General features: G+C 49.4%; 1 protein-coding gene and 1 long non-coding RNA gene across 4 annotated transcripts; one reads left to right on the top strand and one right to left on the bottom strand.

The window, feature by feature from the left end:
• Positions 1–119: 119 nt before the first annotated feature.
• On the bottom strand, positions 120–27,104 carry PHF12 (PHD finger protein 12). Of its 3 annotated transcripts, XM_015880734.3 has the most exons (15): positions 26,559–27,104; positions 26,102–26,283; positions 14,399–14,471; positions 12,546–12,933; positions 11,856–11,976; positions 10,822–10,954; positions 9,981–10,145; positions 9,143–9,304; positions 7,315–8,134; positions 5,745–5,867; positions 4,274–4,417; positions 2,548–2,646; positions 2,110–2,192; positions 1,686–1,824; positions 120–1,413 (listed from the first exon to the last, which is right to left on the bottom strand). In XM_015880734.3, the coding sequence occupies exons 1-15, from the start codon at positions 26,622–26,624 to the stop codon at positions 1,076–1,078; spliced, it is 3,036 nt and encodes a 1,011-aa protein (XP_015736220.2). In that variant the 5' UTR covers positions 26,625–27,104; the 3' UTR covers positions 120–1,075. The 3 variants fall into 3 exon arrangements, with proteins under 3 accessions (XP_015736220.2, XP_015736221.2, XP_085378306.1); XM_015880735.3 differs by lacking the exon at positions 4,274–4,417; XM_085522180.1 differs by lacking the exons at positions 120–1,413; positions 1,686–1,824; positions 2,110–2,192; positions 2,548–2,646; positions 4,274–4,417 and adding an exon at positions 4,428–5,582.
• LOC146757396 (uncharacterized) lies at positions 15,296–25,606 on the top strand. Its single transcript, XR_014936546.1, has 3 exons — positions 15,296–20,528; positions 20,843–20,905; positions 22,594–25,606. It is a non-coding gene; the product is annotated as an uncharacterized LOC146757396 (long non-coding RNA).
• Positions 27,105–27,181: the final 77 nt, after the last annotated feature.

Below are 27,181 nucleotides of genomic sequence, written 5' to 3'. Positions count from 1 at the left end.
CTGGAGGTCACAGCAGCCCCGTGGTGTCACAGGGCAGAACCTCCATGTGCTGGTTCTTCTGCAGCCCCCCCCATCCCCAATCCTGCTTACAGAGCGACACAGACAGGCAGAAAACAATGTGAATTTTCTTGTTTTTATATACAGAATACAGGAAAGTTTCTGTAAAGTCTAAAACGTTACCATTACTCTGTACAGTGGAGCTTAGCTGGCCTGCTGGGGGGGGGGTGTGGGGAAAGGGGGGGGTGAAGGGGAGGCATATAAACAAAAGAGACAGAGAGGGCTTACGACAAACGAGCTGCTACAATAGACAAGTTGGGGGGACGTCATACCACATGTAGCACTGTACACAGCTTTAAAACATTGAAAATGCCATCACGGATGTATTTACACAGAATCCGACGCTTTTTCCTTATTCGAAAGAAGAAATAGAAACAAAATTAAAAGGAGGGTGGACACCAGGAAAAGGATCCGTTTCTCACTGCCCGATACACGGTAGCTACTGTAGTGCAACCAGAGCTGGGGGGGAGGGGAAGGGAGAGGGATGGGAAACGAAGGAGAGCGCTTCTTTACATTAAATAAAACAATGATATTGTATAGATTTTGCTGTATGAAAACTGTATTTCTCTTTCAATATAAAACTATCGTCACTGGCACAAAATAGAACAAGTTTTCTGAGTTATTTTACAACTGCGTGGGGTTAGGAGACGTGGCACAGAGAGGCCTTGGGGGGGGGGGGGGTCGGTCGGGAGCCCCTCGCTCCGCCACAACGGCTGCTCTGGCTGCAGTTTTAATTCCTTTTAAAATGAAATGTATAGTACAAATATATGTGCAAATGCCCCTAAAACTTGAGCCAAAAAAAAAAAAAAAAAAAAGGAAAATGAAAATAAAAAACAAAAAAAACCCAAAAGTTAAAGGTTCTTCATTTCATGCAAACGGCGCCTGGGCAGCTCAGTTCATCTGGGCAGCCCATAGGAAAAAAAAGCCCACCTCTGGGTTTCGTACAGTTTTGCATTGCAAAGAGTCTGTTCTGAGGGTGTTTTTCCTCCTGTCTCCGAAGCTCCTTTCCTTGTGATTCCTAAGGAACGGAGTTGGAGCGCAGCACGGGCACCTGGTGGGGTTTCAGAGACAGCTTGTCCTCCAAGTCCATGTCCTGTACTAAGGCAGCGTCCCCCCCCTTGGGCTGTTTGGTCGCAAATTCGGTAATGCTGAAAACGAACTGCAGGCAGCCCAGCTTGATGTAACTGCCGTGGTGGAGCAGGGCCGTGCCCTCCCAGCCAGCCCCGCTGCCCCCTATCAAGCTGGAGCTGCTGGCTTTGCAGTTGCAGGGTTTCCGATGCTGCCCTTGTGCCTGCGAATTCATCACGGCGGCTTCTTCGTGCTGCTCCTCTTCCTGCTTCCTGCTTTTGTGTCGCTCTGGGAAGGAAAAAAAGCAGGTCAGGTTGGTGCACGCTGAAGCAGGACTTCAGTTCAGCACATCAGGATGCTGCTGGGGAGCTCCAGGAGGAAAACTCCAGCCTGGTGGCACCTCAGCAATGGGTGGAAGGGAAATGGATTCCCAGCATAGCCCCAAGAGGTGCCCCATCATCACCAGGGGGACATGGGCACAGCCATTATGGCAGCTGAGACACCAGCACCTCCAATGGGTCCCCACAGCACAGCAGGGGCCGGGCAGTGAGGATACTCACTTATCACACTCTGCACTTTGGCAACAATACTGCTGGGAGGAGTGGGAGCCATCTTCTCCGAGAAGTCACACGAGTAAAGAACGTTGTCCACCGTTGTCCCGTGCTCACTGTAGTTCAACAGCTCGTAATGTTTCGTATTCTGAGCGAGGAGAAGAAAGAACCGATCACACACAGACAGGGATTTTTTGTGGTCAGTCTTTGTCCATAAGCACTTAAGCTCGGGGCAACGTGCTGGCAGAGCTCTGTGCTTCAGAAAGGGGTTGGACACAAAACGCTGACACAGCCATCACCGAGTGAAACCATTCACAGCTTTGGCTCCTACTTTGCAGTCCCATAAAGGAGCAGCACACAAAGGCAACCTGCTGCCTGTACCTCCAGCTCCCACTGCCGTGCATGGCAAGCAAAGAAAGGCTCAGGCTCTCACCTCATCGTAGAATATGCAGGCGTGTTTGCCGGACACGTAGTTACAGTGACCATAGCTTGTAAGGCACACATCCATATCGGCTCCTGCCAATGGGGAGGACAAAAAAGCTCAGTTCATTTCAGGAAGGAAAAGAAACTGCCAAGCAGCGGAGAACAACAGACAGAATTAAACTTCAATTAACAAAACAACAGGGGAGCAACTGCCTTTGTCCGCGCTCCCAGGCCTGCATGAATAATGCTGCGATAAGCCACTAACAAAGTTTCAGTGGGGGAAGGGAGAACCAGAGGCTGCAAAGGCAGGAGGGCTGAGCAGCATTCAGGTGTTACCCGGCCATTCTAGAGCACCAAAGGGATGTGAGCAGCGAGGAACAAAACCCACAAGCAAACCTCAGTTCTCCCCTTTGCTGAGAGCAGTTCTGGTGCCCATCAGGTTACTCACCTGTCCCAATGTAGAGGGTTCGATAGCACATATTGACTGCACCCCCCAAGCCCATCAGAGGGTAGAACACTGCCCGGGCTTGCACTTCCTTTCTTTGCGCTGCAAGATAAAGAGAAAGCACTTGAACAATCTTATCAGCTCCACGGGCTGCTCGATGGCAGCAGAGAGCACAGATCCCAGGGGGGATGCAGTCAGCTTTCGCCTCAGCTCCAGCTCTGCAACCCTCCAGGAATGTTTGGAGATAAAGCATCTTATCAGCAGGGAGAATTGTTCTTCCCAGCAACCCAGAGAAACCATGCGATCGCAGAGCACGCACAGCAGAGCCACGTTCACCAACATCACAGCTCCGCTCCTAGAGAAGCTGCAGGAAAGGCACAGGTTGAGCAGCCTTGTCCGGGGATTAACCCCATTCCCAGCATGGACTGAGGCACTGAGCTCAATGCTTCACCCTCAGGTCAGTCCCTGCAGCAGTTTCCTGGCAGCCAGGTTCAAATCATTCTCACACAGCTGTGTTAACTGGGCAGAAAATCACTTTCTGTGATATCAAACTGCAGGCCACACAGGGCTGTCAGGATTTCAGCAGCTGTCTCTTGGAGATAAGCCCCTTATACACACAGAGCCTCTTCTGACACCACATCTGCAGGCCAGTTTTATGCCAAGAGTGTGAAATCAAAGAGCAGAACATGAGGATTATGAGACTGCTTGTGGAGTCACCTATGTCAGGAACAACGGCCGCACTGAGTGGCATCCCTGGACGTGCAGCACTCGGCACAGTTGAAATGTGCAGCTTGCCACCTCAGCACGAGTCCTTTCAGCTGTCTGGCTCTGCTGACTCAACAGGGCTCACAAAAGGTTTGAGATCTACTGTCAGTAATGCTCAACAGTCAGCTGGATGCATCCATCCTGTCCAGAAAGGGCTGTGTGTTAAGACAGCATCAATCTGCCTTTTGAGAAGCAGAGTGCTGAAGAATTACCAGAAGTTGGTTGGTTCAGAGCAGTGCAGGAAAGCAGCTCCGATCACAGCCTGGTGCTGCATCCTACAGCAGAGCTCAAAAGATGATCAACAAAGCATTCAGAGAACGCTGTGATGCTACAGCTGCAAGTAAGCAGGCAAGCACAGAGCTTCAGAAGGAGGTTACTCACACCAGCAGACTTCCAAAGACCTTATCTTGGATATTCAGCCCCAGGTCTAGCAGAAGGGGGAGCAGACAACTGCTCCCACAACAAGGCTGCTCCACTTCGTGCTTGAAAGCAGATCAAATTGAATGACTGCATGCAGAGGAACGGTAAGCCACATTCCCCATGCAGCTTGTGGTGTTAGCAATGCCAAACCCCATGACCAGAGCTGAACTCAGGCCTGTGGAGATGACCAGCATATTTATCTTAGACATGTGTATCTTGTCTGTCTCAAAGATGGGGAGAGGAGAACAACAGAACCTTCCCATCTCGTGCTAAGATGAGCAGAACATAACATCACTAAAGATGGCCTTCTGAAAATCAGAAGGTTCACTGACACATTACTGAAGGTATTTTCACCGTGTAACAAGTTAACACAAGGACATGGAAGAGTCCCTGGTCAGCAGATATCCAGAGAAGGAAATGCAAGGTAAGAAAGGCAGCATCAAGCAGATACCAAAGGAAGAGTGAAGATCTCCTTCAAGGAACAGGCAAAAGTGCCAGAAGGATAAAGCTCAACATAACCCAGCTATTCTAGGGCTGCTCTTACCTTCAATGTGGTTTGCCACAGGAGATTGCTGATGGGCACTGACACTGCTTGCTAGAGACTGAGCTTTGGAAGGAAAGAGCTGATGTATTCTCTGCAAGGCCAGAAACTTGATCAGCTGCTCATCCAGCATATTTATCTCAATCTCTGTTAACAAACAAAAAGCAATTAGTAAAGTTATTCGTGGAAAGATGCCATCTGAGCTGCAGTGGATTTAACTGCCCTGCTTTCAAAACTTGCCATTTGCTTCAATAGCAAGGATCAGTATCATCTGCAGCATCGAGAAGGTCACATACAGATGGTGGTCTCTTACTTCTTATGTGAGCAGTATGTGGAGAGTATCAGCTATGGCTGCAACGCAGGCAGCAAGCAGAAGGGCTCAGAAACTCAGGGCAACAAGGACTGCTAGGTTGAAAATCTGCTGTTTCAGCTCAGAAGGAACAAGGCTGTGGATGCAGACATTGCCCTTTGGGCAGTGGGTTGGCTTCTTCTCTTGAAGCTTCGTTATCTAGTCATAAAGTCTTTGCACTGCAGCAGTAACCACCTCTGAAGCAGTTATATGTTCATTCCTTAGTCACATGCTTTCACAGCAGGGTCAATTAACCAAAACAAGGTAATTCAGACAGGATTATTAACAAGCTCTAAAAGCAGATCTGTTGCTGATAGCTTTCAAGTATCTCTAGTCGTAAAGCCCTACGGAGATCTGCCTTTGGGTAGCAAAAGCAGGCTGGCTAACCTCTGTTTCCAAGTTTTCTTGGCACCAGCACCAGCTTAAAACAGCAAGCAGAAGAAGCAGAGACACAACAGCCTTTCCTGATGGCAGAGGGGTGGTGTGGCTGAGCTACGCAGCTGGGATTCACCCATGGAAAGAGGACCATCACACAGGCAATGCCAGAACGGCTCCATTTGAGAAACAGGCACTGGCAACAGCCTGCCTCGCTGTGCTATGGACGACTGCTGGTCAGCAACCTCCTCCTCCTGAGATCACTGCACTAAGATACGGCAATTCTTGCCGAGTGCAACAAAAGGCAAATAAAAACTAAGGCAGTCCAGGAGAAGACTGACAGAAGCAGGAATCAATCAGGCAATGAGCAGAGCTGGTAAAGCATCATGACTTGGCGACTGTTCAGCTACAAGGCGTGGAGAATTTGGGCTCCGTGCATGTTGGAAACAGCTCTGGAGCACAGGCAGCACCACAACACGGCAGGGCTGCAGGTTCCTGCATGTGAATTCCACCTAGAAAGAAGCCCAGGCAGCAGCATCCCAATTGTTCCTCAGAAAAGCTTCAGGCAGAAACCCTCCATTGGCAACACTACAAGTAGGGAAATATGTGACACGTTGAAGGTAATGTATATCCTGCCACTCCCTCACCTGACTGCAACCCTTCCTTATCTCTGGAACTCCTTTAAGCAGAGAAAATGCCCAGGAAGCAAACACAGTGCTATAAGCAGAGACTGAGAAACCAAATACTCACCGCCATCCATAAATGCTTTCAGGGAACTGGTGAGGTCCAACATAGCTGCAGAGTTTGAAGTGAGCGATGAGGGTAGAGTTAAAGCGCTTCCTATGGATAAGGTGCTGGGGCTGACCTTACCATCTACAGGGAAAACGGTGCAGAGAAGATATGTCACCGTGACGTCCATGAGACACGTGCCCAGCCCTGGGGCTGCTCCCAGCTTCCATGCTGCTCTGAGTGACTAATCCTGCACAGAGCCACGCTTTGAAATGGGCCCCAATTAGAGACCACAAGTTTTCTTCCCTGCACACATAGGTCACTGTGTGCCTGGATCACAGCACTGGTTTTCCAGCCTCTATCTCCTTCAGTTCTGGAGGAATCCTGCACTTTAAAAACCCCCCCAACTCCCTGATCAAAGAGACGTAAGTGATGTCGTACTACAGACACTGCATGACAAGCACTGAGCCCCCAGAGCTCAAACAGCTTGTTAAACCTGCAGCACTTTGCTGAGCAGTTTGTCCAGGTCTGAACACGCATTAAAAACACATTTGCCTCAACCTTTTGATTTCTGTACAATTACCAACCCCGGGGTGTGGCTCACTGGTAAGAATGTGACAGTCACAGGCAGAATTCATCCTTCACTGCAGCACCCAAAGGCCTCCCAGCCTTGCATTCCCTATCAGGGCACAAACCAGCACCCTGAGAGTGACTGTGCTGGTTCAGCAATGAGCAGGGAGTCCAGCTGCTCTGGGAGCTGCTCCCAAGCACAAGCTGAAGCTCGGAAGTTACTCAAGAGGAATGTTAAGAACAATAAGATGCTGCCTCTGTTGTACTCCACCCAAACCCACACTGAGCGGCTACAGCTGCAAAAAGAGCAGCTCTGCTGTCTGCTTCAAACCCAACCTGCACAAAGGATTCAGTGGTTTGAGTTTTGGGCTGATAGAGGGGAGGCAAAAGGAAAAGTGAAAGCTTCTTCTAGTAAAAATATAGGAATTAAGAGATGTTACCCTCACACCCTCAGCTCTCCGTATTTTACACTGATTAATGGGTTTGTGCCCTTTTACATCAAGATTTTAGTGTGAAGCCCAGGACAGAGTGGTAAATCATAACTATCCGTGTGAGCTGAATGGCAGGTACTAAACTCACTACCACTTCCCAAGTCACATTTCTGCACATCAGGGCAGACTTAATATGAGGGGACAGAGCCATCAGAGCATCAGAGGGGTGAGAAGTGCTTGGGAAAGAGCCCGTCTGTGCTCTAAAACCAACTGGCAGTTTTACAGCAGCACCGGAGCAGACAGCTGTTACAACAGGGAGGCAGCAGCCATGGGACTGGAATCTGCTGCTGCTTCCCAGAGTTGTACTATTGATCCACTGTCTTGATGCTGAGGACAGAACTCTGCTCTCAGGTACACACATCCCACAGCTCCTGTGAAGGAACTTAAGACAGGGGAGACTTAAGAACCTTCTCCCTGCTCTCCATGGAAAGTCAAACTCCCCATTCAATGAGAGCCTGCAGGTCCAGAAACAGCACTCAGCTGAACACCTCCCTACCCCGGGGGGTCAAGATCAGCTGCTGGGTGCTTACCTGAAGGTGGTGCTGGTGAACAGAATCTGTTTGTGGATCCGACAGCCGAGATCCCATCTCCTGCAGCCTGGGGAGGGGTGAGAGCCCTGGTGGCAGTCAGAGGGGAGCCCATGGATCGCAGGTCTGCTGACAACGGCGGCCCTATCTGCGTCTGCACGTTCTTCCTTTGCAAAGTGCTGGTGGTCTCCAGGCTGGCACAGGAGCTCGATATGGAAGTAGGCATACTTGTGACTGGCACAGAACCCCTTTGTGCACAAGAAACGGGTCCTCCTACGTTCTCCGTTTTGACAATGGTTCCAATGGTGTGATTCAGAAGTCCACAAGTCGCTGGGGGCGTGAGGGGCCTGGGCCATGTTTGCCGATGAGACAAAACAGGTATTGTGTTGTTACCGGCTCCAATCAGCCTCTGGGAGTCAGTCAACTGTGCTGAAGGTTCGGATGAAACGCCATAGAAATGAGGACCGTTCACTTTAATGTCAGAGGCTGTGGGCCCATTCGAAGTCCCACAAGAAGACACCTTCTTGGGTTTATCTAGACAGGAGCTGCAGTTGACGTCTTCCTGTGTCAAAGTCTGCTGGGATTGTGAGGAACTCAAGGAATTCTGGGTGGTAATCCCTGAGGTGCAGGATGACATGGAATAGAGGGAAGGTGTGGGTGCCTTGTCAGCTGCCTGGTAAGGGTTGGCGAGCGTGCCGTCTGCCACAATAACAGGCTTAATATCAGCCTTCTCTGTTTGTTCAGAGTCCCAAAGCGAAGTCATCTGCTTAGCAGATAAATGTTTCAATATGCTGCACTGGAGCGCAACAACACTACAGAGCCACTGGGAGGAAGGGAAAAAACCACAGGTTAGCTCTGCAGGCAGACCATGCTCCAAAGCTCCACCACCCAACTGCTCGCCTGGCTCAAAGGGATCCAGCTGCTCAGCACCCAGCATCTGCTCTGAGCTCATCTAGCACTGGGAAAAGGCTCTGGATGTGCACTGCTGATCTCTGTGCAGTGGTCAGCACACAGAGGGAGCTGAGATTACAGCAGGGGGAAGGCAGCAGGCAGCTCTTCCCTCCCAGACATTTCCCTCTCTCCGCATTGAAAGTGTTGTAAATTCTTCAGCTAGTTACATCCACATTTTCCACTAACGCGGGCTCCTCTCCAACCAGAACCCTTCAGCTTACTCCACCATATGCTGGAAAGAAATGCTGACTGAACTCACGCTACAGGCCAAAGCAGGGGATGAGAGCATCTTTTCTTCTACACCTGCCTGAAGAAGACCAAAAGATTTCCTCAAGGTTTTAAGCCTCGTGGTCAGTGTGCACACACCATGTACAAGAACCTTGCCTGAGCTATCAGGACTCGGGCATTCACATCATGGAATCCAGCAAGGAATTTCCTACAAGATTTAAACACTCATTTGAGCTTGATTTAGAAATCTTTGGTAATCAGCAATAAAACGCGGCCCAGTAGTGTGACATTAACACACAAGCAAATGTGTCAGAGAGCAGCCTTACATAATCAGATTGGAAAGTTATGTCCTCTCAGCCAGGAAATAAAAATGACATCTAGACAGAAAGCCCTCATTGACAGTGTTAAGACCAGAGGAATATTTCACCGCTCTCCTGAAGTGTCAGATGAGGAGGCTTTACATTTCACCTGGATAACCAAAATGAAGTTTTAATGGGTGAGGGGTGTCAGAGAGAAGACAGGCTATCACCTTCAGAAATACGAGTTTGAGACTGGTTTCCCTGACAACTGCTCTGATTGCAACCGAAAGGGGAAAAAGATTGTTGTACCAAAGCAACTACACGCAGAGTCTAAGCATTTTGACTTCATTTACCTCCTGTTGTTCTGTCTGGCTGGCTAAGTGCTCAGTGTTCAAAAGGTGCTTCTGCAAGGGTTCCTCGGGGATCCCGTTACAGATCAGCTCGCCATCTCTAATTGCTGCAGGCGCAAGTAACGGGGGTGGAAGCCGGTATTGGGACTTTATAGCATCAGGAACCTACATTGGAGAGAAAGAAGATCACACATGAGAACAATTACTCAAGAATGACTTGTTAAATTAAGTGCCTAACCAGCACTGTGCTTTGTGTTTGGTGTTTTCTGACCCAAAGGAATCCTGCAGACAATACATTAGAAGTTTCAAGTACTGAGTACTTCAAATTGATGCAGCTATGCTGAAATTAATAGGTTTCATTCCCTCAGGTCAGGCATGATTTCAGCATAACACAGTGGCTACAGCACAAGAAAACCGTGCAAAGAAAAGGCAAGAAAAAAAAGAAAGGGAAGCATTTAAGATACCCATATGTCATTTTTCAGGCATTCTGGTAGAAGTGTTCCTTGGGGTCCAACAGGGAACACACTGCAGCCCAGATTCTGACTCTAGGGCCTCCTTTGGTAGGTTTTCTGTTGTACTTTCTATGCCTGTGCTACAATTAAAGGTTCACTTCTCATAGTTGAGCATCACGGGTGCTGGAAAAAAAGGAGCTTCTTAAACCCTATGTGTAATGAAATTAACTTCCCTGAGTGCTGACTTCCAGACATCTCACCAACACGTTCATTCAGTCCCTACCTTCTTCTTCCCCAACAAGGCTATCCCTATGGGGCACACTGGTTTCCCTTCCAAACTAACGCGCATACACGAGGAGTTTCACCAACACCTACTTGTTGACACTCACCTTCAAACCCTTTCTCTTCACTGACTGAAGAACTCTGCGATTCGGAGGATGTTTCTTATGGATTCGGTTTAAGAAATCCACTTTGACAACATGCTGAGATATGGTGTCCTGGAACCGGTCAAATACTCGGCACCGATTACTCAGGGTCAAGTTCTTCTGGTTCAGCTGTGTGATCAGATCATGCCACAGTAGTTAGGGATCTGCAGGGCACTAAGACATCCTAAGACTGTCATAACACCTCGCAGCACCAGCAGTACAGCACCAGCTCTGCTTTACACTATTTGCTTCCTGCAGCACTGTTTCTCTTAAAGGGCACATTGATGGAGGTGAATACAAAAGCATTCAGAGGCCTACTAAGTAGCGTCAGTGCAGTTTCTCTGGGCACAAGCCCTTTGTTCCAGCCCCCTGTTCCCTGAGTATTTAGTCTCAAGCACAACGCTTTTCCACAAATGAAAGCTTGGAATGACAGTTTTTTGGATTAAGCATGCAAAGAATGACTTCCCCTATTTGTAGCACTGTGCTGCTTTGTATCACAGTTCTGGAAGCTCATCTAGATCTTAAGGAGTTCAGTCTGAAAACCAGACAAACTGCCAGTGAGTCACACTCAGAGCTGTCGGCTTCAGTTACAGGAAGGAGTTCCCCCATCCTTGTATTTTATTGCAGAGAGCAGCACCATATTCCTTTGGAGAGCACGTTGCTTGCAGCAGGAGCTTTACAAGCGTTACAGGGAGCAGTAAGAGCTCAGAAGCTGTTTTACATTTGTTGTACTTTATCCTCTAATGGACCTGCCAGGTTCCATTCCAGCATCCGGTTACCATACTGCAATCATAGTCCTGCTTACCACCACGTGTTCTATGTGATTTGGGCACATCCATCTACCCAGAGGCATGGCAGTAAGAGGTGGCTCCAGACAATCCATGTGGAACAGGAGTGGGCAATAATCACACTGAATGAGAGGTGCCACTCTGCAACTCCTGCAAAGAGAGAGCCACATCTCATTTCTCATGCAGAACAGAGTATAAAATGAACATGCAGGGCAAGCTTGGCTAACCACATCAGCTTATCTTTCCCCACCAAATCCCACATGCTACGTTACTTGCATCTAAAATTAAGCTTCAGGTTTGTAACTTGATCTTATGGACACTCTGCAAGACCCGCTGGAGGTGAAGGGACTTGACCAAGCACATGAGGGTTTCTTGGTCCTTCGGCAGGAGATGCTGGTGCTGGAAAGCAGCACCTGTCCAGATTCACACAAGCAACTTCTCAAGCTGATCTTATGCAGTGGTTATAAGTGCCTTCATTTACAGCAAGACTTAAAACTCACTCTGACTGGGCTCCCAAAGTACCTTTTTGGTTCTGCTGACATTTGGAGTAGGGATATATCGGTGTGTTTGTTTCTGCAGTCATAAAAAACACAGCAGTACTTTAAACTAGTTTTAAGATTTACCATTGCTGCACAATACTCCTGTTTGCCTTGGGCTTATAGCTCTCTCTGTATATTTCTATTTCCTAAAGGTCACCTCCTCACATTCTTTCTTTATGAACCATAAACAAACATCTCTGCTTTCTAAACCACCGTCACTTGAGATTTTTTTTTCTTAGTAGAAAAATACCAAAGGCAAGATGGCTCAATCTCTTCAGGCTACACTTTAAAACCTTTACAGCCATGCAATACTGCACAAGTCATGGCTATGCTTGTCGTTAAGCATCTGTTATTTAGCAAAGGTTATTATTCCCTTATTTGTGTAGAAGACTGTAAGCAAGTGATGAAGGAAAATGGAAAGCTAAGAGGCTGGTCACCTTTTATTCAGGAAGAACTTTGCTCCCATGAAAGGTGCAGTTACACCAAACAGCTTCCCTGGAAGAGTTAACTACCTGTTGCATGTGAAGCAGACTTTGACCGGCAAGGGAACCAAACCATTGTGGTCTAACTCGTGTTGTGCTTTCTTGACATTCTTTCCTGTGGTTTCCTCCTTTCTCCTCCTCTTGCTGGTACCTGAAAGGAAATTAAGAAAAAGCTTTGGGTTACCCACACAGCAGAGATTTGCTTCCTGGTAGATTCGTATAATCAGCTCAGGAAGAAGCAAACAGAACAGCCAAAAAAGGAGCTGCTTAAAGGAGCTCTTATCAACCACCAAATCTAGATTTAAGTGACAGAGATTGGAAGTAGCTAGGCATACTTCAAGCTTAATACAAAGAGAGTCACTGAAACAATTAAGTCATTACTTGATAAAGTTATCATACCAAGAGTTAAAATCAATCAATGGGACAACTGGAAAACTCTTCAGATGGGTGATCTAAACTTGACTCAATGCAGAACAAATCTATTTCAATGCAGACTGAGCTACTGGCAGCGTCCCCACATCCTGGGGAACCAGAGGCCACCTACTGCTGCAGTTAGATGAGGACTGTTGGACGGCTGGATGAGAACCAAGGACAGCAGGACACCTTTTGCTTTCACCACTATCACTGAAGTCACAACCACCAAGGAGTGGAGAGGGAAAAAAGCCAAGATGGCAGCAGGATGTAGACAACTCCACCAACGCTGGGAAACCCATTGCTCACCTGGAAGTGCTGTGGTGCAGGTCAATTCATTCGGCAACTGGAACTGCGTTGGGTTCCTTTCCATGGCAGCAGCAATAAGAAGCTCAAAGGGTCGCTTCAGCTGGGGCTGCCCACAGTCCATTTCTGCAATGGCAGAGTCATCATCCACGTCAATTATGTCCTCATCGACATCATTCTGCTCTGAGTTGGGGGTCTCGGTGCTGGCATTGGATGTGGGAGTGCCAGGCCGGCTTGCTCTCCTTTCCAAGATCCTGGCATGCGCATTAGCCCTGATGCTGCTGCTAGACCTGTCCAACAGGTCTGCGTCACTGGTTGGGGAGGTGGTCCTTTTCCCAGATTTGTCCACCAATCCATTTACCTGCCCCAGCTCTTTCTTCTGTTCTCGCTTCTGCACGAGATGAATAGGCAGGCTTATCATGGAGGCCACAAACAAAGCACATCAACCTTGACAAACAAGCAACCGAAGGCAGAAAGCATCTGAAAAAGCTTGAGCCACTTACTACAACTTCAACTGTGAAGACACTAAAGCCTCGACCCAGCAAAAGCAGTTTGATTGCAGATGACAAAAACATACAGATGACAAAACAGCAGAAGGGAACACCAAGCATAGGGAAGAAAATGAGCATCTCTCCCTCTCAGGACAGCTGTACTTGAGTCCAGATCAAGACACTGATCTGCAGCATCTAGTCCTAAGTACCTGTCTTATCAGACAACTCTGTTTACTTTGCTAGCCAACACTGAATCTCCACAGTAGGTCATTCATTGCCAATGCAGTCTATTAACCTTGGCAGTGTATCCAAACCTGTTACAGAATGAGAAGGTCAGCTGGAGAATACGAGCACAACATAAAAAACACTGCTATCTCCTGACACCAGGACTCGTGAACAAGGTGGGCAGAGAGAACTGCAGCAGAGGAAAACAATACAATGCCATCACCGAGAGGTCTGTTCTGCAAGGAGGGGCAGCTGAGCACCATCCCCCAATGCCTGCCAGCACCCATCTACTCCATCACTATGGAATGGTCTGTAAAGGGAGAGACTTTCAATGCAGGGAAGTCTTTCCATCGGTGCTGTGCTTTTGAAATGTATATTATTACATTGGTGACCTTCATCTTTGCTGTCAGCAGATGCCTGAGCAGTACCCTGGAAACGTAACAAGGGAATTGCTTCGGTAACAAAAGATCTGTTTTGGGTGTTACATCAAGAGAAGAACTGCTAGACAGCTCAGCAGAGCTCCTAAACCTTGTGCTACACAGTCTCATGTAGTGCCAGTGATGTTTACATTGTGCAAGACAGTTTCCTGGACAAAGAGTACTGAGGCAAAGAAGAGCCACAATCTCGCCCAGTCATCTCCCCATCCTGATCAACAGCCCAGGAAATCACAACTCGCTGTGATTTCACCCTCTGCTGATGTGCAACTGCTGTGAAGTCACATTTCTTTAAAAAAAAACCAACAAAAAACCACACACATTAACCACAATCACAACCCTGATGCTAAAGCTGCATTATCAGGACTCCTGCTGTACCTGCAGGCAACTCACCACCTCCAGCACGGCAGCCCTTCCCTCTGTGCCTCAGTTCTCCCTCCTTTCCATAACAGGAGAAAAGGAAAGCAGTTGAAAGGGCACAGCCTGACACAGGTGCTTCAGTTTTGTGCTTCTCAGTAACAATATTAAAGCGATCAGGATGGTTTCATCAGTACACCTTGGATTTCTTGAAGCCTTTTCTAACCAAAGCTCTTTGTTACCATAAGTGTGAAGAGCAACTCCGGCACTAGGTAGGTTGACATGAAGGAGATGATACGGTTACGGACAGCTGAGAGGCAGAGAGCACACTTCTCACAAGAGCCTTTACCTTTCGGCGCACGGTGCAGCGGTGACACATCCACTCCCCTGGAGGCAGCATTTCCTCGCTGAGCGGAGGGTTGCTGCAAGAGAAACACAAAGCAAAGCTTTACTGTTATTTCTGGAACGTCTCATCTCCACGTAGCCCGAGTCAGGGCAGCTCTGTCACTGGTGACATTTGTCTTCCATGACATCCATTTCATCTCCACTGTGAAGAATGCTCTAGAAGTTCAGACTTAGTATTGAACAGCAAAGGGAAACAGACAGTGCTCCTCATACTCCATGTCTGGGCACACCAACTTTGTGGTGGGAATCAGCCTCCACCTTAAAACAGCCCAAACACTCTTAGAAGTGCCACCACATACAGCTTGCCTCGCCTACGCAGCATGAGATGCATCCTACTCACATGGACTTGTACTTACTATAAAAACAGCATCACGTCAAAAGGACATTCCCATCAAAGCAAATTAAATGAAGGAGGAAGGAGGACTATTTTCTCCTCCCTTAAAGGCAGAGCAGCATATGTTGGATGCCACGCTTCCCCTACAAATCCTACTAGCTCGAGTACTTTCCAACACCTCTTTATCATTAAGTTCTGTTATTTCAGCAAACTGCTGACTGCTGCAAGAGAAACATCCACGCTGTCAGATAAACAGCTAGTTACCACGCAGCGTGGCTTTAAGATATACCTCTAAAAGCTCTGCCTATCGATGCTAGAGATAATGACACAAAGTCTGCTAAGCACGTTTACCCCCCATGCCCAAGTGATGTGCTCTCACAGGGCCTGGCAGCTCCACATCAGCAGCAGTGACACAGAATCATTGAATGGTTTGAGCTAGAAGGGATTTTTAAAAGCCATCTGGTCCAACCCCCCCCTACAGTGAACAGGGACACCTACAGCTGGGTCACAAGGTGACTGCTGCATGGCCACATGGGTACAGAGCTCAATAGCCCTGCTAAGAAGCCATGCAAGCAGAGGCAGCCAGCTTGCAGCTTCCCCAGCACAAGGGAATCACGCAGGGTGTTTCAGCCTGGGCTCACAAGCTTGAGCTAAAAAAAAACCCACCCAACAAACACGCTTCTTTTGTTTAAACAAAGTCTCAATGCTGCACACGCTGCTGCTCCGACAAAGGTGCCGCAGCCGCCGTGCGGTGCTCACAGCCCTGCAGTGCTTTTTGCTGGAGGCCTGAAGGGAAAACGCCGCCAGGATGGAGCTGGTAACGACCTCAGCACTCGTGGTGTCAGGCTCATGGGAGCTGTGCGGAGCCAACACATCTGGCAGCCATTTTGAGGAGCAGAGCTGCAGAGGCCTCAATGTTCCGGGCGCTCCAGAAAGGCAGCGCTCGGTGGATACGCAGCAACATACCTGCAGCTTATGTTTCTCATTTCCTGGAGGGTTTGGATGAACAAGAGATCAGGCTCTAGACGACAGCACTGAAGCCCTGACTACCAAGTGCTTCCCAGGAAGCCTCAAATGCCTGCCCCAAACTAATCAGCTGCTGATAGCAGTGAGGAAAAGGGTGGTTAGGAGGAGCAGAACCAACCACCTCCTGGTGCTCGCTGCAGCCTCAGTCCCAATGTGGGCCTGGGAACAGCTCGGGTTTAGTCCTGCTAAAAACAGAGCCCTTAGGTCTGCACTACAGTCAGCACGGATCCTCCCGGCCTACCTCCTCCCAGCACCCCAGGGACCAGGAACCCACAGACTTTGCTTTATTTCTGGTGGATCTGTGCTTCTGAAGCCACCGCCGTGCGTGCCCCGACGGCTGGGAACACGCCTGCCCCATCCCAGCACGATGCCAGCCAGCCACGAGCTGCCAAGGCCTCGGGGCATTGGTTTTAACTGTTACCTTCACCTTACATATTTTATAATGAAACAAATTAATACCGCAGCAAACCTTCGGAGCTGCCCAGAAGAGTTAGGAGGGGTTTCTTCCTAAACGTGCAAGCTATTGGGATGGGTTTGTTTTTAAAGCTGCACAACAACCACGGGATCCTACGCACACAGTAATCTTAAATAAAGCTCTCACAAAGCAGCATTTAAAGCAATGCTTCTACCCAAAGGGCTGGGAAAGATGAGTGTCAGTGCAAGGCTGGACCTCCCAGCTTCACCCCCTGAGTTTTTGTGCTCGCTGTTAAGGCCTGACTGCCACGGCAGTGCATTAAAAGAGCGATTCTGCTTCTCCTGGTTAATGAACTGTTCATCAAGGCAGCTCGCTGCACTAACAAAGACTGATGAATGCTGCACCCGGACTGGCGGCCCCTCCGCACGGAAAGAGCGTTTCCTGCGTCTTAACATAAAGCCAAGGAAGCGCTGAAGAATGCTGCTTTAATTGCCCAGCTATGACCACATTCCTCAACCTTTTACCGTAAGCGTTAAGTGAAACTCATCTTGAAATCCCAGCAAGGCATTTGGTCTCCACAAGCCGAGGTAAGGAGCGGTGCTTTGGCAGGAGCACAGGGCTGCTTTCCCCTCATCCTTCAGGCATTCATTAGCATGCAGCCCTCCAGCCGCTGCATCCTGCTGCCAGCAGGACCTGAGCCGTGCAGTGCAGCACCAACGTGATCTCCTGGAAGCACACACTGCTCTGCTGCACAAGTCTCCTGTTGTTGCTGTCATTGAGGCCCAATTTACCTGCAGGGGTTTGGTGAGACCCGAATCAAATCCACCCAGAGGACAAACTGAATTCAACACAAAGATAGCTCCGAAACAGAGCGACTTTCGAAGTTCACACCCATCCAAACGTCTGCAAGAACAACTCCTGCAAAGCCTCTGGAAATCAAAGGAGATGCCCCTTTTAGGTTGGCTGTGATGCAGAGCTTCACAACTAACATTGAAATGGCTGTGATGAAATCTTCAGGAGTTATCTGCACGCTGGGAGATTTTTATGCAGCAAACAATAGCACGAAGCCACTCTGCTTTTTAATTTCACACTCTGCAGCTCTGGTGGATCAGATGCCCGTTGTTAGTCTAATGCCCCTTAATTACTCTTTACTTTGCTGACCTCGACAAATAACTCAACAAATGGTCAAAGAATGGCACCTTCTTCAGCACAAACCGGGCTCAGCTCTCAAAGGAACCAGTTAGCAGCTAACCAGGAGCTATTTCCATGTGGCATTCCTAATGGCCATCTGGGCTGGCAGCCCTGGGGATGGGCAGCTCCGAGGTAATGGCAGTAGGAGGACGACCTGGTGTCCAATGGAGCCTCTTTAAGGAACTTCTCTTTGATTTCCACTAGTTTTCAGCAAAAATCTTCTAATTACCTCACCAGGACTCAATGACAGGCTGACAAGGAAGGATGCCGGTTACGTTTGCCAATAAGACAGAGGAAGAAACATCCGGCTCTGCTGTTGGATCCTATTTATCCCAGTGATGGATAGAGGTACAGCTGTTCCACTGGCTTCCTAAGGAACAAGGATCCCTGGCATCCTCCAGCAGGGCCTCAATGGCAGCCGTAACGAAAACAAACCAGGAAACCAACTGCACTGTCCGCACATTACAAGCGACCCATTGAGAAACAGAGAAGGTTGCATCATTTACACATCCAGTCCTTTGAAACAGTGTTACCGAGCCTGAGTTACACGCTCCTGCTCACAGCTGCTCCAAACCCCTGCAGAAGGACACCTGGAACAGGGTGTTTGGAGACCCTGCTGCAGGCAGAAACCACAAAGCAGGCAGCAGCTGCAGCCTGGTGAGGGTTCTTCTGTGCTGCAACTCTCTTACCTTCCTGCTGCGAGTCTCAGGTCAAAGAGCTTGCTATCTGCTGTGAAGATGGAAGCAAGACTTCATTACCCTAAAGGTAATTATTAGGAACGCCCACAGCTCTCCTCTCTGTTCTGGTAGCCAGGATGGCTCCTCGGTACAGATGGAGCAGTGAAGTTCTGCAGCAAGTTCTTCAAACTCCATCTGCTCATTAAAATGGACATCCCGATGCTCAGAGTACAAGCAGCGATGCTGCTGCTGAACACAAGCAGCAAAGCAGGGATCAGCAAACTTCACATGAGCCCTTCAGTAAGCTCTAAATATGACCTGATCACATCCAAACTAATGGTTTTGGAGCTTTCTGGACTCTGGTAGTCTCACACCTTGCATATGTTATACCTACTTACAGCCAGTCCATGCTAATGGCCGTGCATCTGCTGCTGTACTTTCATCTGTAGTCCAGATTCTCCTCCCCAGAGGAAACGAGTGGAAAAAAGCTTAACAGCAGTCAGCGTCAGTTTGTTTACTCTGAAGTCAAAGTCTTGAATGTGTATATAAAGGCAGGGAGATGTTTGTACATCTAGCAGGGAGAGATGGACATCCCGGACAGGTCAGCATGTGATTGCTTTGGCTGTCACTCAGTAAGGAGAACAGAAATGGCCATTTCACACCAATCATCCCATCACCTGCCAACAGTGCCTCTGCTCAGCACTTGCCTTTCAAACAGAGTTAGAAATAAGGGCTGAGCAGCAGACAGAGAACAGAGGCAGGATTAAAACACTGTGATACAGCCAGATAGCGAGAAGCAAGATGCAAGTAAGGAAAGATAAAGGTATGCTAACATTGGTGTCGCCAGGTATTCCACATCCCAGTGCGTCATTCATTGCACACTTCTTTCTTCCTCCTGCATACAGTGAAATGCAGCTTTCTGCCTCAGACCTGAGGATCAGGAGCGTCCAATAAAGCAGTTAAGCCACAGGTAAACATGTGATCCCCTGATGTAATTGCTTGCTTCTATTCATAGGAAGAACCCAGCCTACAGACCAGTCCCCAGGCAAGCCATTAGTTATTACTCTCATTAACAGTAGGAAAAAAATTAAAGGAAGAACAGGTTTTTAAGATATTGGATTTCCATATACACAAAAGTATGTATCTATATAAATAAACGTGCCCTCCAGTTGTCTTCTTCTGTTTGCTGTTGTTTTGTTTCTAAATGAGCTTTTGGCTGCTTTTGAATTCTGTGACTTGGAGCACACCTGCAAGTGAACCGTCTGCCTTTGTGTTTCTATTCAGAAGTCAATGGGAAGACTTGTTGACTTTGGGAAATTTGGGTCACACTCTGAAATTCAGACATTTTGCACATCTCAATTCTATCCCATGCACGGCTCCTTGCAGGCAATGGTAACAATAGCCTGAATTCAATGGCCACATTCATCATTAAGTGCTCAGATCTCTATAGCACCGGCTTCTTAACAGATTAGAAGTCATCTTCTCAAAGCTGGATGACACATAGGGAAGCAACAGGGAAAAGAAACAGGGCTGAGGAACAACACGGCTCTAGTGAGAGCCAGTTCACCCAATTCCGCCTCGAAAGAACAATAAATGAAGAGACAGCTCTACTGAAAAGAAATGAAAACACGGGTTTGAGAGGTTTCTGAAAGGTGAACGCATTCAGCCCTAGTGATACTGAGCGTGTTCAAAGGAGAGGGGCTGAAAGGACGGAAGCAATAAGGTGGCAAAGAGAGACCAAAAGCAGAGAAAGCAGCACATCAGAGGAAGCTGAGACACAAGACCATAAAAGCAAAAAAATATGAATTCAGTTCCACACAGACACAAGTGAGCTATAATTCTGACACCTACGTGTGGGCCAGGCTTTCCCAAGAATGCTGGGGAGGAAAGGGAAATGAAGAGCAATACAGACATCCCTCCACTCCCAGCCCCCAAAAAAACCCTTAAGAGAGGGTATAAATCCCTTCTGCCTTTCCCGATCACCTTCACATCCTGCTCCCGTTGCTATTCTAGCCTCAGATCTCCGGGAAGCTCACGTGATGCCTGCCCCAAGTCAGTGGCTGTAGGCAGGTGTTTCACACCAATCACTCCCGCTTGCCAGGAATTCAGCATGGGTTTTTCAGCCTGCCAAATTGCATCCTCAGGCCACTGCTTTCTGTGGGGTTCAAAGTGGGTAATCTCCAGCTCCATCTAGTTTACTTCAAGTGATTCGTGCAGAGCAGACGTCAGCAGAAATAGGTTAGTGCTGGGTTTGGCTCTGCGTTCCCCCCAGCTGCCCCGAGACACTTTTTGTGCTGGAGATCTGACACACCAAATGATTTATAGCATTCCTTTCCTTCTTTTTGACTCTAGGAAGCATTTACTCCACACCCTAAAAGGGAATGGAACCACCTGACTACTGATACCCGTCAGCTCCTTCATTAAAGGGAAGGTATTACAGCATTTTTACTCAGCTTACACAGACACTGCAGCCTTCCTTCCTACAGCTGGGCAGGCGCTGAGCTGCTGTGGGGCTGCAGGCACTGACTGCTCTAAAAGCCTCCTCTGACCACGTCGTAAAATCCCAAGGTTCGCCAGTAACTTGACGTGGCAAGATATTGAATCCAGCACTCCATATCCCTAGAACAAAGCCATGTTATATTCGGAGATACATTAGCATTTGCTGAAGTCCAAGCTTACTTCCTGAGTGGTTAAAAACCAACAACAACAGGTAGTCATTCTTACATGTGATTTATATTCCAACAGGCAGCGTTCCCTGAAGGCTCAGACTTTGCAACACTTGCCGTCAGGAAGATACATCTCTTTCCTGTAAGTAACTGCTTTCATCTCAGTGGATTCCAGCTCATTCCTACCCACCTGACCACAAACAGGGCTCCAGGGCACAGGAAAGGCTCTAGAACCTGCCAGGTACCAGAGTCAGTGTAGAACCAACACAGCTTAACAGCCACACCTGCAGATCCCTTTTTCCTACCCCATCTAAAGCAGCTCTGGGTAAATGGAGAGCAGAGAGAATCATGAGAGCATTATGTGTTCTACCCACAGTGGTCCTTCTCCCATTCCCAGCTGTAAGATCTGTAGGCAGCTGTATAATCTTAACAGCACTGAGCTTGTGTGCGATAAAAAGGCACAAGGTGAATATATTTACAGGATAGCACTAAGATCTCCATAACAAACAGTCATTAGCAGATTAGCATTATGAATCTAATCCAATTAAGAATTTCCTTTGCAAATGCCTGGAGGAGCTGGAATTCCTCTGGGAAGACCTTTCCATGTTTTCAAACGCTCCCGTGAGTCATGCCTGCAGGTCTGACATAGCAGGAGGAGCAGCTATCGAGGCCACGCGCACTGCTTCCCAATGAGCCACTGCCACCAGCACAGCTTTTACAGGGCAACTCAAACACCGACTCCACAACAGCAGGAATAAAAGAGTTCTGAGCTCCAGAGTCTGGTCAACATAAATGTGGCACCTTACCAAGCCTATGGACAAGACAGTGGAGAACCATCCTTACTAACAGCCTCATGCTGTGCCCTTTGGATTATGGATGTTCAGCCTAATGCAGGGCTGTGCCTGAAGACAAAGCATAAGTGAAGCAGTTCAACATCCCCCTTGTTGATATGAAGAGCATCCCAACGCTTTGTGAGCTCACTGCTTTGCTGTGGCCCACGATGTGGTGTGAGTGCAGCTCTCCTGCCCACGCTGGGTTTAACACAAGCACAAGCAGGCGAGGACTGTGATGTGCTGGTCGCCAAAAATGAAGATTAATTCATGAAGTTCTTATTGTCAGTGGTTTCCTGGTACCCTCAGCTTAAGGTCACACATTTAGCTTGACCTTATCTGGTCTTGCACCGAGAGATTTAAGACGAAAATAAGGAGAGCAAAAAGATTTCATTGGTACAACTCTGCTTCAGAGAACTGCCAAGACCGATCATGTTACCACATCTGCAGGCACATGCGCAGTGACCCTCTGCACAGAGAAACCAGGCCAGAGCAACTGCTTCCTTCTGCTTCGGGATCCAGACTACAGTGGCCCCAACAGTACTGAAATACCACAAGCAGAGATGCACAATAAGCTGCTGCCTTTCCCAGCTTACCACTTTTCCTAGGGTTAAATCAGCCTGCAGGGAAGCTTTCTGGCCATCCTGATGCTCCTTGCAGATGCTTTGGGCCTTTCAAAGCTTCACCTGAAAGCAGGAGGTGACCAAAGCATCACCTGAGGGGCATGAATAGCAAAGACAATAGCCAGGCTAATGCTTTCCTCCTCACCGTTCACACAGAATGGATATTTATGCAGATATTTATGCAAACTCACAGCTAGACCAGATGCCGAGATTAGGCAGGACGTTTTAGACTTGAATACAGTAAGGAAAGAGTTACTAATGTCCTACAGTTAAACACAACTTTTTTCCATTCTACGTGCAAAGAGTTTAACTGATGTGACTCACAGAAAATATGCAAGACTCAGGCTTAGCCCAGCTTCATCTTCTTCTCTTTGCAGCTCTCTTACTCCAGTTCTTCGACGACAGCACTTGGGAGAAGACTGCCAAAGCACAGAGGAAACGGAGCCAAACACTCCAAATATAAACATAAAGAGGCAAGTGCTGCAGAAAGGCTGATGGGGTTTGCAGGACCCAGCGGGGACACGGCGTATCTCTCCCAGAAGAGCCACAGATGCAGCAAAGGGAAGCACAGTGCTGGGCAGCATCACTGCATGGCATTGTCTGTTTGCTGTGGTGGGGTTGGGGCAGCTCAGGTCACTCTGCCATGCTAGCAATGCTTCCATATGATCATAAGAGGAGGTGAACAGCGGGGCTCTGCTGGGTGAGCAGCTCTAAGTGGGCTCCTCCACAGAGTGAGGCTTGAAAAGAAGCACAAGGCTGGGCTGTGTTCTTCCCCTCCCCCTGTTGCTAACTAAACTTCTCCTCTCCCAGGGATCTTTCTAATCCTCTGCTGACGCTGTAATGAATTTGCAACATCACTCACTTTGCAAACAGGCGTAAGAAAATAAGAGGAACTTGAACAATCACAAACCCAGGAGGAGGAGGATAATAAATGGGGATGAATAACAAGGAGTAATGGAAAATAAAACTTCTCTTTTTTTTCAGATGAGTGAAGATGAAACACAGGGGCCTGAGTTAAGACAACATCAGAATGAAAACACACGCTGCCCCAGGACACAGGCAGCAGGATCCAGGCAAACAGCACAAGCAAAGGCAGATTTAGGGGCTAAAAAAATCACATGCTGTTTTCAAGGAGAAATTCAAAGCTGAAGACAATCACCTGTCTGTGATAGTAACTCAAAGGTGATGAATCTGAAGGGGTTTTGCACATCCCCGTATCCCTCCCACCAGTCCTTGTATCTGCAGCACCCTCTCAGTACCTGGAGTTCTACACCAAAGACTGTGTTGTAAGAAGAGCTGAAATCCCAACAGCTGAACCACGCCGGCCCTTTCACCTATAGAAGAGCAGCCATTCCCACTGTGCACCCACACAGCTTGTTATTGCCCATCAGAGAGATGTGATGCCTGGAAGCCTGGGGGATTCTGAGCAAGCAGGTTCACACAGCACAGTGCCACGGAGCATCGTTTCTACATAGGCAGAAATGAAACAGCTCTGAGGACACAGCTGGGGTTGTCTCTGTGCTGAGCACACCTTGACCTCCCCTTTTATTGACTGATTACAATTCCTTGGCCAATTAGATGCCCTCTTTTTTTTTCCTCTATGGATAATAAATGCAACCTAGCACGAAAGCTGACAATAAATATTAAGTGAACAGTTCAGCTGCCAACACAATTCAGCCAGTAGAGCTAAACTGCTACACAAAAACCACTTCAGCAAACACTGCATTACAGCTGCTATTCTTTAAAGAAAAACAATCATTAAATAAAGGCAGAAAGGAAGTTTCAAGTGCTGCCTTTATGCCCGAGTTTCTATCCTGAACGGAAGTTTACTTTATGCAACATGCAGAAGGTGAAGGGAAGAAAACATGGATATAAAAGCTAAGCATCGCTTTGAGACAACCTGGTTTGATCCAAGGCTTTAACACAGGGCTGGGGCTTCTGCTGCTCCTGAGCGCTCAGTGATAGCCCAAGGAATGGAACAACAAAAGGGAGAAGGAATAACCAGAGCTGCACCTTCTGCTTCTGTCCTGAAGGGTGACTAGTTAACCAAAGAATTTCTGTAATTATCACTTAACCAACTTGAGTCCAGCCAAACCTCTCTGCATGGCTGATTTACATGAGCATTTCCCACTGGCTACAAGAATCTTGCCAAATTAAGTCATGAATCATAGCCAGATTTCACCGTGCACAGAACGGACCCATTTACAGTTAGGATGAGCCAGGATTCGGAGTCAATTAAACTTTGCAGCGTTAGTCACAGCCCTTCCATCTGAAAACCCAAGCGTGAAGCCTCTGCAAGAGAAGGCTTGGGATGCATCTGCAAGCAAACAATCGAGTTTAAAGCAACTACATTTAACATAAGGGGAAAAAACACTTAAATTTAAACCCAGAGAAGGTTGGAGGGAAAATAAAGTCGGTGTCATTTTAGTAAGTGCAGAGGATGTGCCCAACCACCAGCAGCACTTCCTCAGGGCAGGAGGGATGATGTCATGGCTGCTCGCTACAGCATTGTTGGGCTGGTCTGGCTGTGTGCTGCTAACGGGACACTCCCTGCACAACTGCGACCGCACACACTCAGCTCTCCCGGTATCAGCAATCAGTTTAATAAGTGTTCAGAGACTTGAAGTTAGCAGAGAAACGAGGCATAACCACCGTGCAAAGGGGAGTGTGTGTGTGGGGGAGGAAATAGGGGGAAAAATATATCTATATAGAGACAGATGTAATGGGGTAGCACACAGAAAGCTCCAAAGCATGAAAGAGAGAAAGGAATGTGGTTAAAAAATCTCCCCTAAGGAAGAATACTTGGTACGCCTGAGCTCCAGCTGTTTGACTCGCCCCGCTCCCTCCTCCACTCCATTATCCACTCTGGCTGTGCTAATTTAACGCAAACCCTCAGCCTGTGTCAACTGTTGAGCGAGCAGAACAAGCACTGCAGCCCCCATTGCATCTCCTGGTGCACGGCTCTGCTGGGCAAAGTTGAGGCTTGGCTTTGTGCTGTGTGCATGGGAAGGGCCGAGGTGAGGCCCCACAGCCCTCCCTGCTGCAGCCTCCACCGAACAGAGTCACGGCCACCTCCTCCTCCCCACGCACCTCCAGCTCCAGATTTGCATGCAAAAAGATCTGCTTTTATCAACCAAGCTGCACAACTCCAAGCAAGAAAGCCCGGCTAACCCGAAATTCACAGCACACGGATAACATAAGTGTGTCTATGGAATCAGGAGGGAAGGAAAAAGGAGGGAAAGAAATAAGCCGAGCCAATCTATAAAGTCCGGAGCCCTGAATTACTGCAGGGAAGGTATTTTCACCACTGAGATACTCAGGAAGAGCTGCAAGGCTTTGGAAGTCACATATGCAGCCAAAATGGCGCTGAGAATAAAAATATAATTTAAAGGAAGGTCGCCATATTGTAAACAGTGAGGCAGGGAGACACAGAGACAGCAACCTCCATTATTCCCAGCAGCCGCTGCAGCACGGAAGCGCCGGGATGGCCGGGCCCAGAGCAGGGATAGCACTGAGAATCCCCTCAAGGATGAGACTGGGGGGAGGTGAATCCCTCCCGGGGAGGACGGGGATGTGTTTGGAGGAGAGAGGAGGGGAAGTCGGGCGCAGGCGGGGAGGAAGGCAGCGGGCAGACTGAGGCCTGGCTTCTCCTTTAGGCCTCTGGGCACAGAAAGAAAGGAGGACCTGGGGTCAGCGTGCCTACGCCACCAAGGCGTCCGGATGAGGTTTTAGGTGCGGATCGGTGGCTTTGAAAGGGGGGAAGCGGTGGGCACGGAGCACAGCGGGGCTCACGGCTCTGTCTGCTTCCCCCGCTCCCAGGCAGGCAATTAACGGGGGCCCCAATGCAGGGACACAGACCCGGAGGGCGGGAGCACGGAGCCTTACCAGCACTGGAGGTGGAAAGCGGCGGGGCAGTGATCGCAGCACAGCAGATCCCCTCCTTCCTTGCAGCTATCGCAGCTGTCGTGGTTAGTGGCCCTGCCACTTCTCCTGGGCTCCTTCTCAGGCCTCCTGCTCCTCTTCTCCCCATCTTCGCTCTTAGGGGGAGCCAGCAGGGCCTGGATTTGCTGCGGACACGCACACACACACACGGGGCTCTAAGGGCCGCCCGCACTCTGACCCCCCACCGCCCCCCATAGCGCACGGCTCGGTGGGGCCGGGATAAGGCCGAGCCCGCCCCGTCCGTGCCCGGGAGGGCCCCCACCGGGGATTGGGCGAGCGGCCTCACTTCCTTCTATGGCCACGGGGCTCGGGGCCGGGGGGGGGATGGTGAAAAAGAGGGGGGGGCTGGGGGGGGTCCCCTCGCCATTTTGCAGCCCCACCGCCCCCGCCGCCCCCTCACCTCCATCAGCCCCCCGGAGGTGTCCAGGTCGTACACGATCGTCTTGGTCTCCATCTTCTCCCACATTCATCCAGCCTGGGGGGGGGGAGCGGCCCCGAGAGACCCCCCCCCCACCACCACCCCACAGCGAGGGAGCGGACGGAGGGACGGGGACAGGCGGCGGCGGGAGCGGGAGCCCCACTGGGCGGCCTTCCAACGGAGCGGGCTGCGGCGAGGCCTAACCCACGGGCCGCTGCGCTGCTCGGCCGGGACTCCTCCACCTCCTGCCGCCGGGCCCGGGGGAGGCTGCGGGGTGCCCCGCTCCCGCTGCCATGCCGCACACAGGAGGGCCGGGGCCGGCCCCGCTCTGCCGCCTCACAGCGCTGTGCCCGCTCCGCCCGCCCCGCCGCCCTGCTCTCCTCTCTCTCTCTCTCTCTCTCTCTCTCAGGTCCCTCCGTCGCCGCCGCCGCCGCGCCGCCCGCGCACGCGCAGACCGCGCCCCGCCGCCCGCCTCCCACTGCGCACGCGCAGCCGCCCATCCCCCGCTTTCGGCTCAGGCGGCGCGCGCGCCGGGGCACCGCGCATGCGCGAGTTTTTGGCTCCGCCTCCCGCGCCCGGCTCGCCCCGCGCCTCCCTCGCGCATG

Source organism: Coturnix japonica, chromosome 22 (assembly GCF_054131305.1).
Source record: "Coturnix japonica strain WE chromosome 22, WE-NBRP24, whole genome shotgun sequence".
Classification (NCBI taxonomy): Eukaryota; Metazoa; Chordata; class Aves; order Galliformes; family Phasianidae; genus Coturnix; species Coturnix japonica.
Note: the sequence above shows the minus strand (reverse complement) of the source record. Positions and strands in the feature narration are given on the sequence as shown.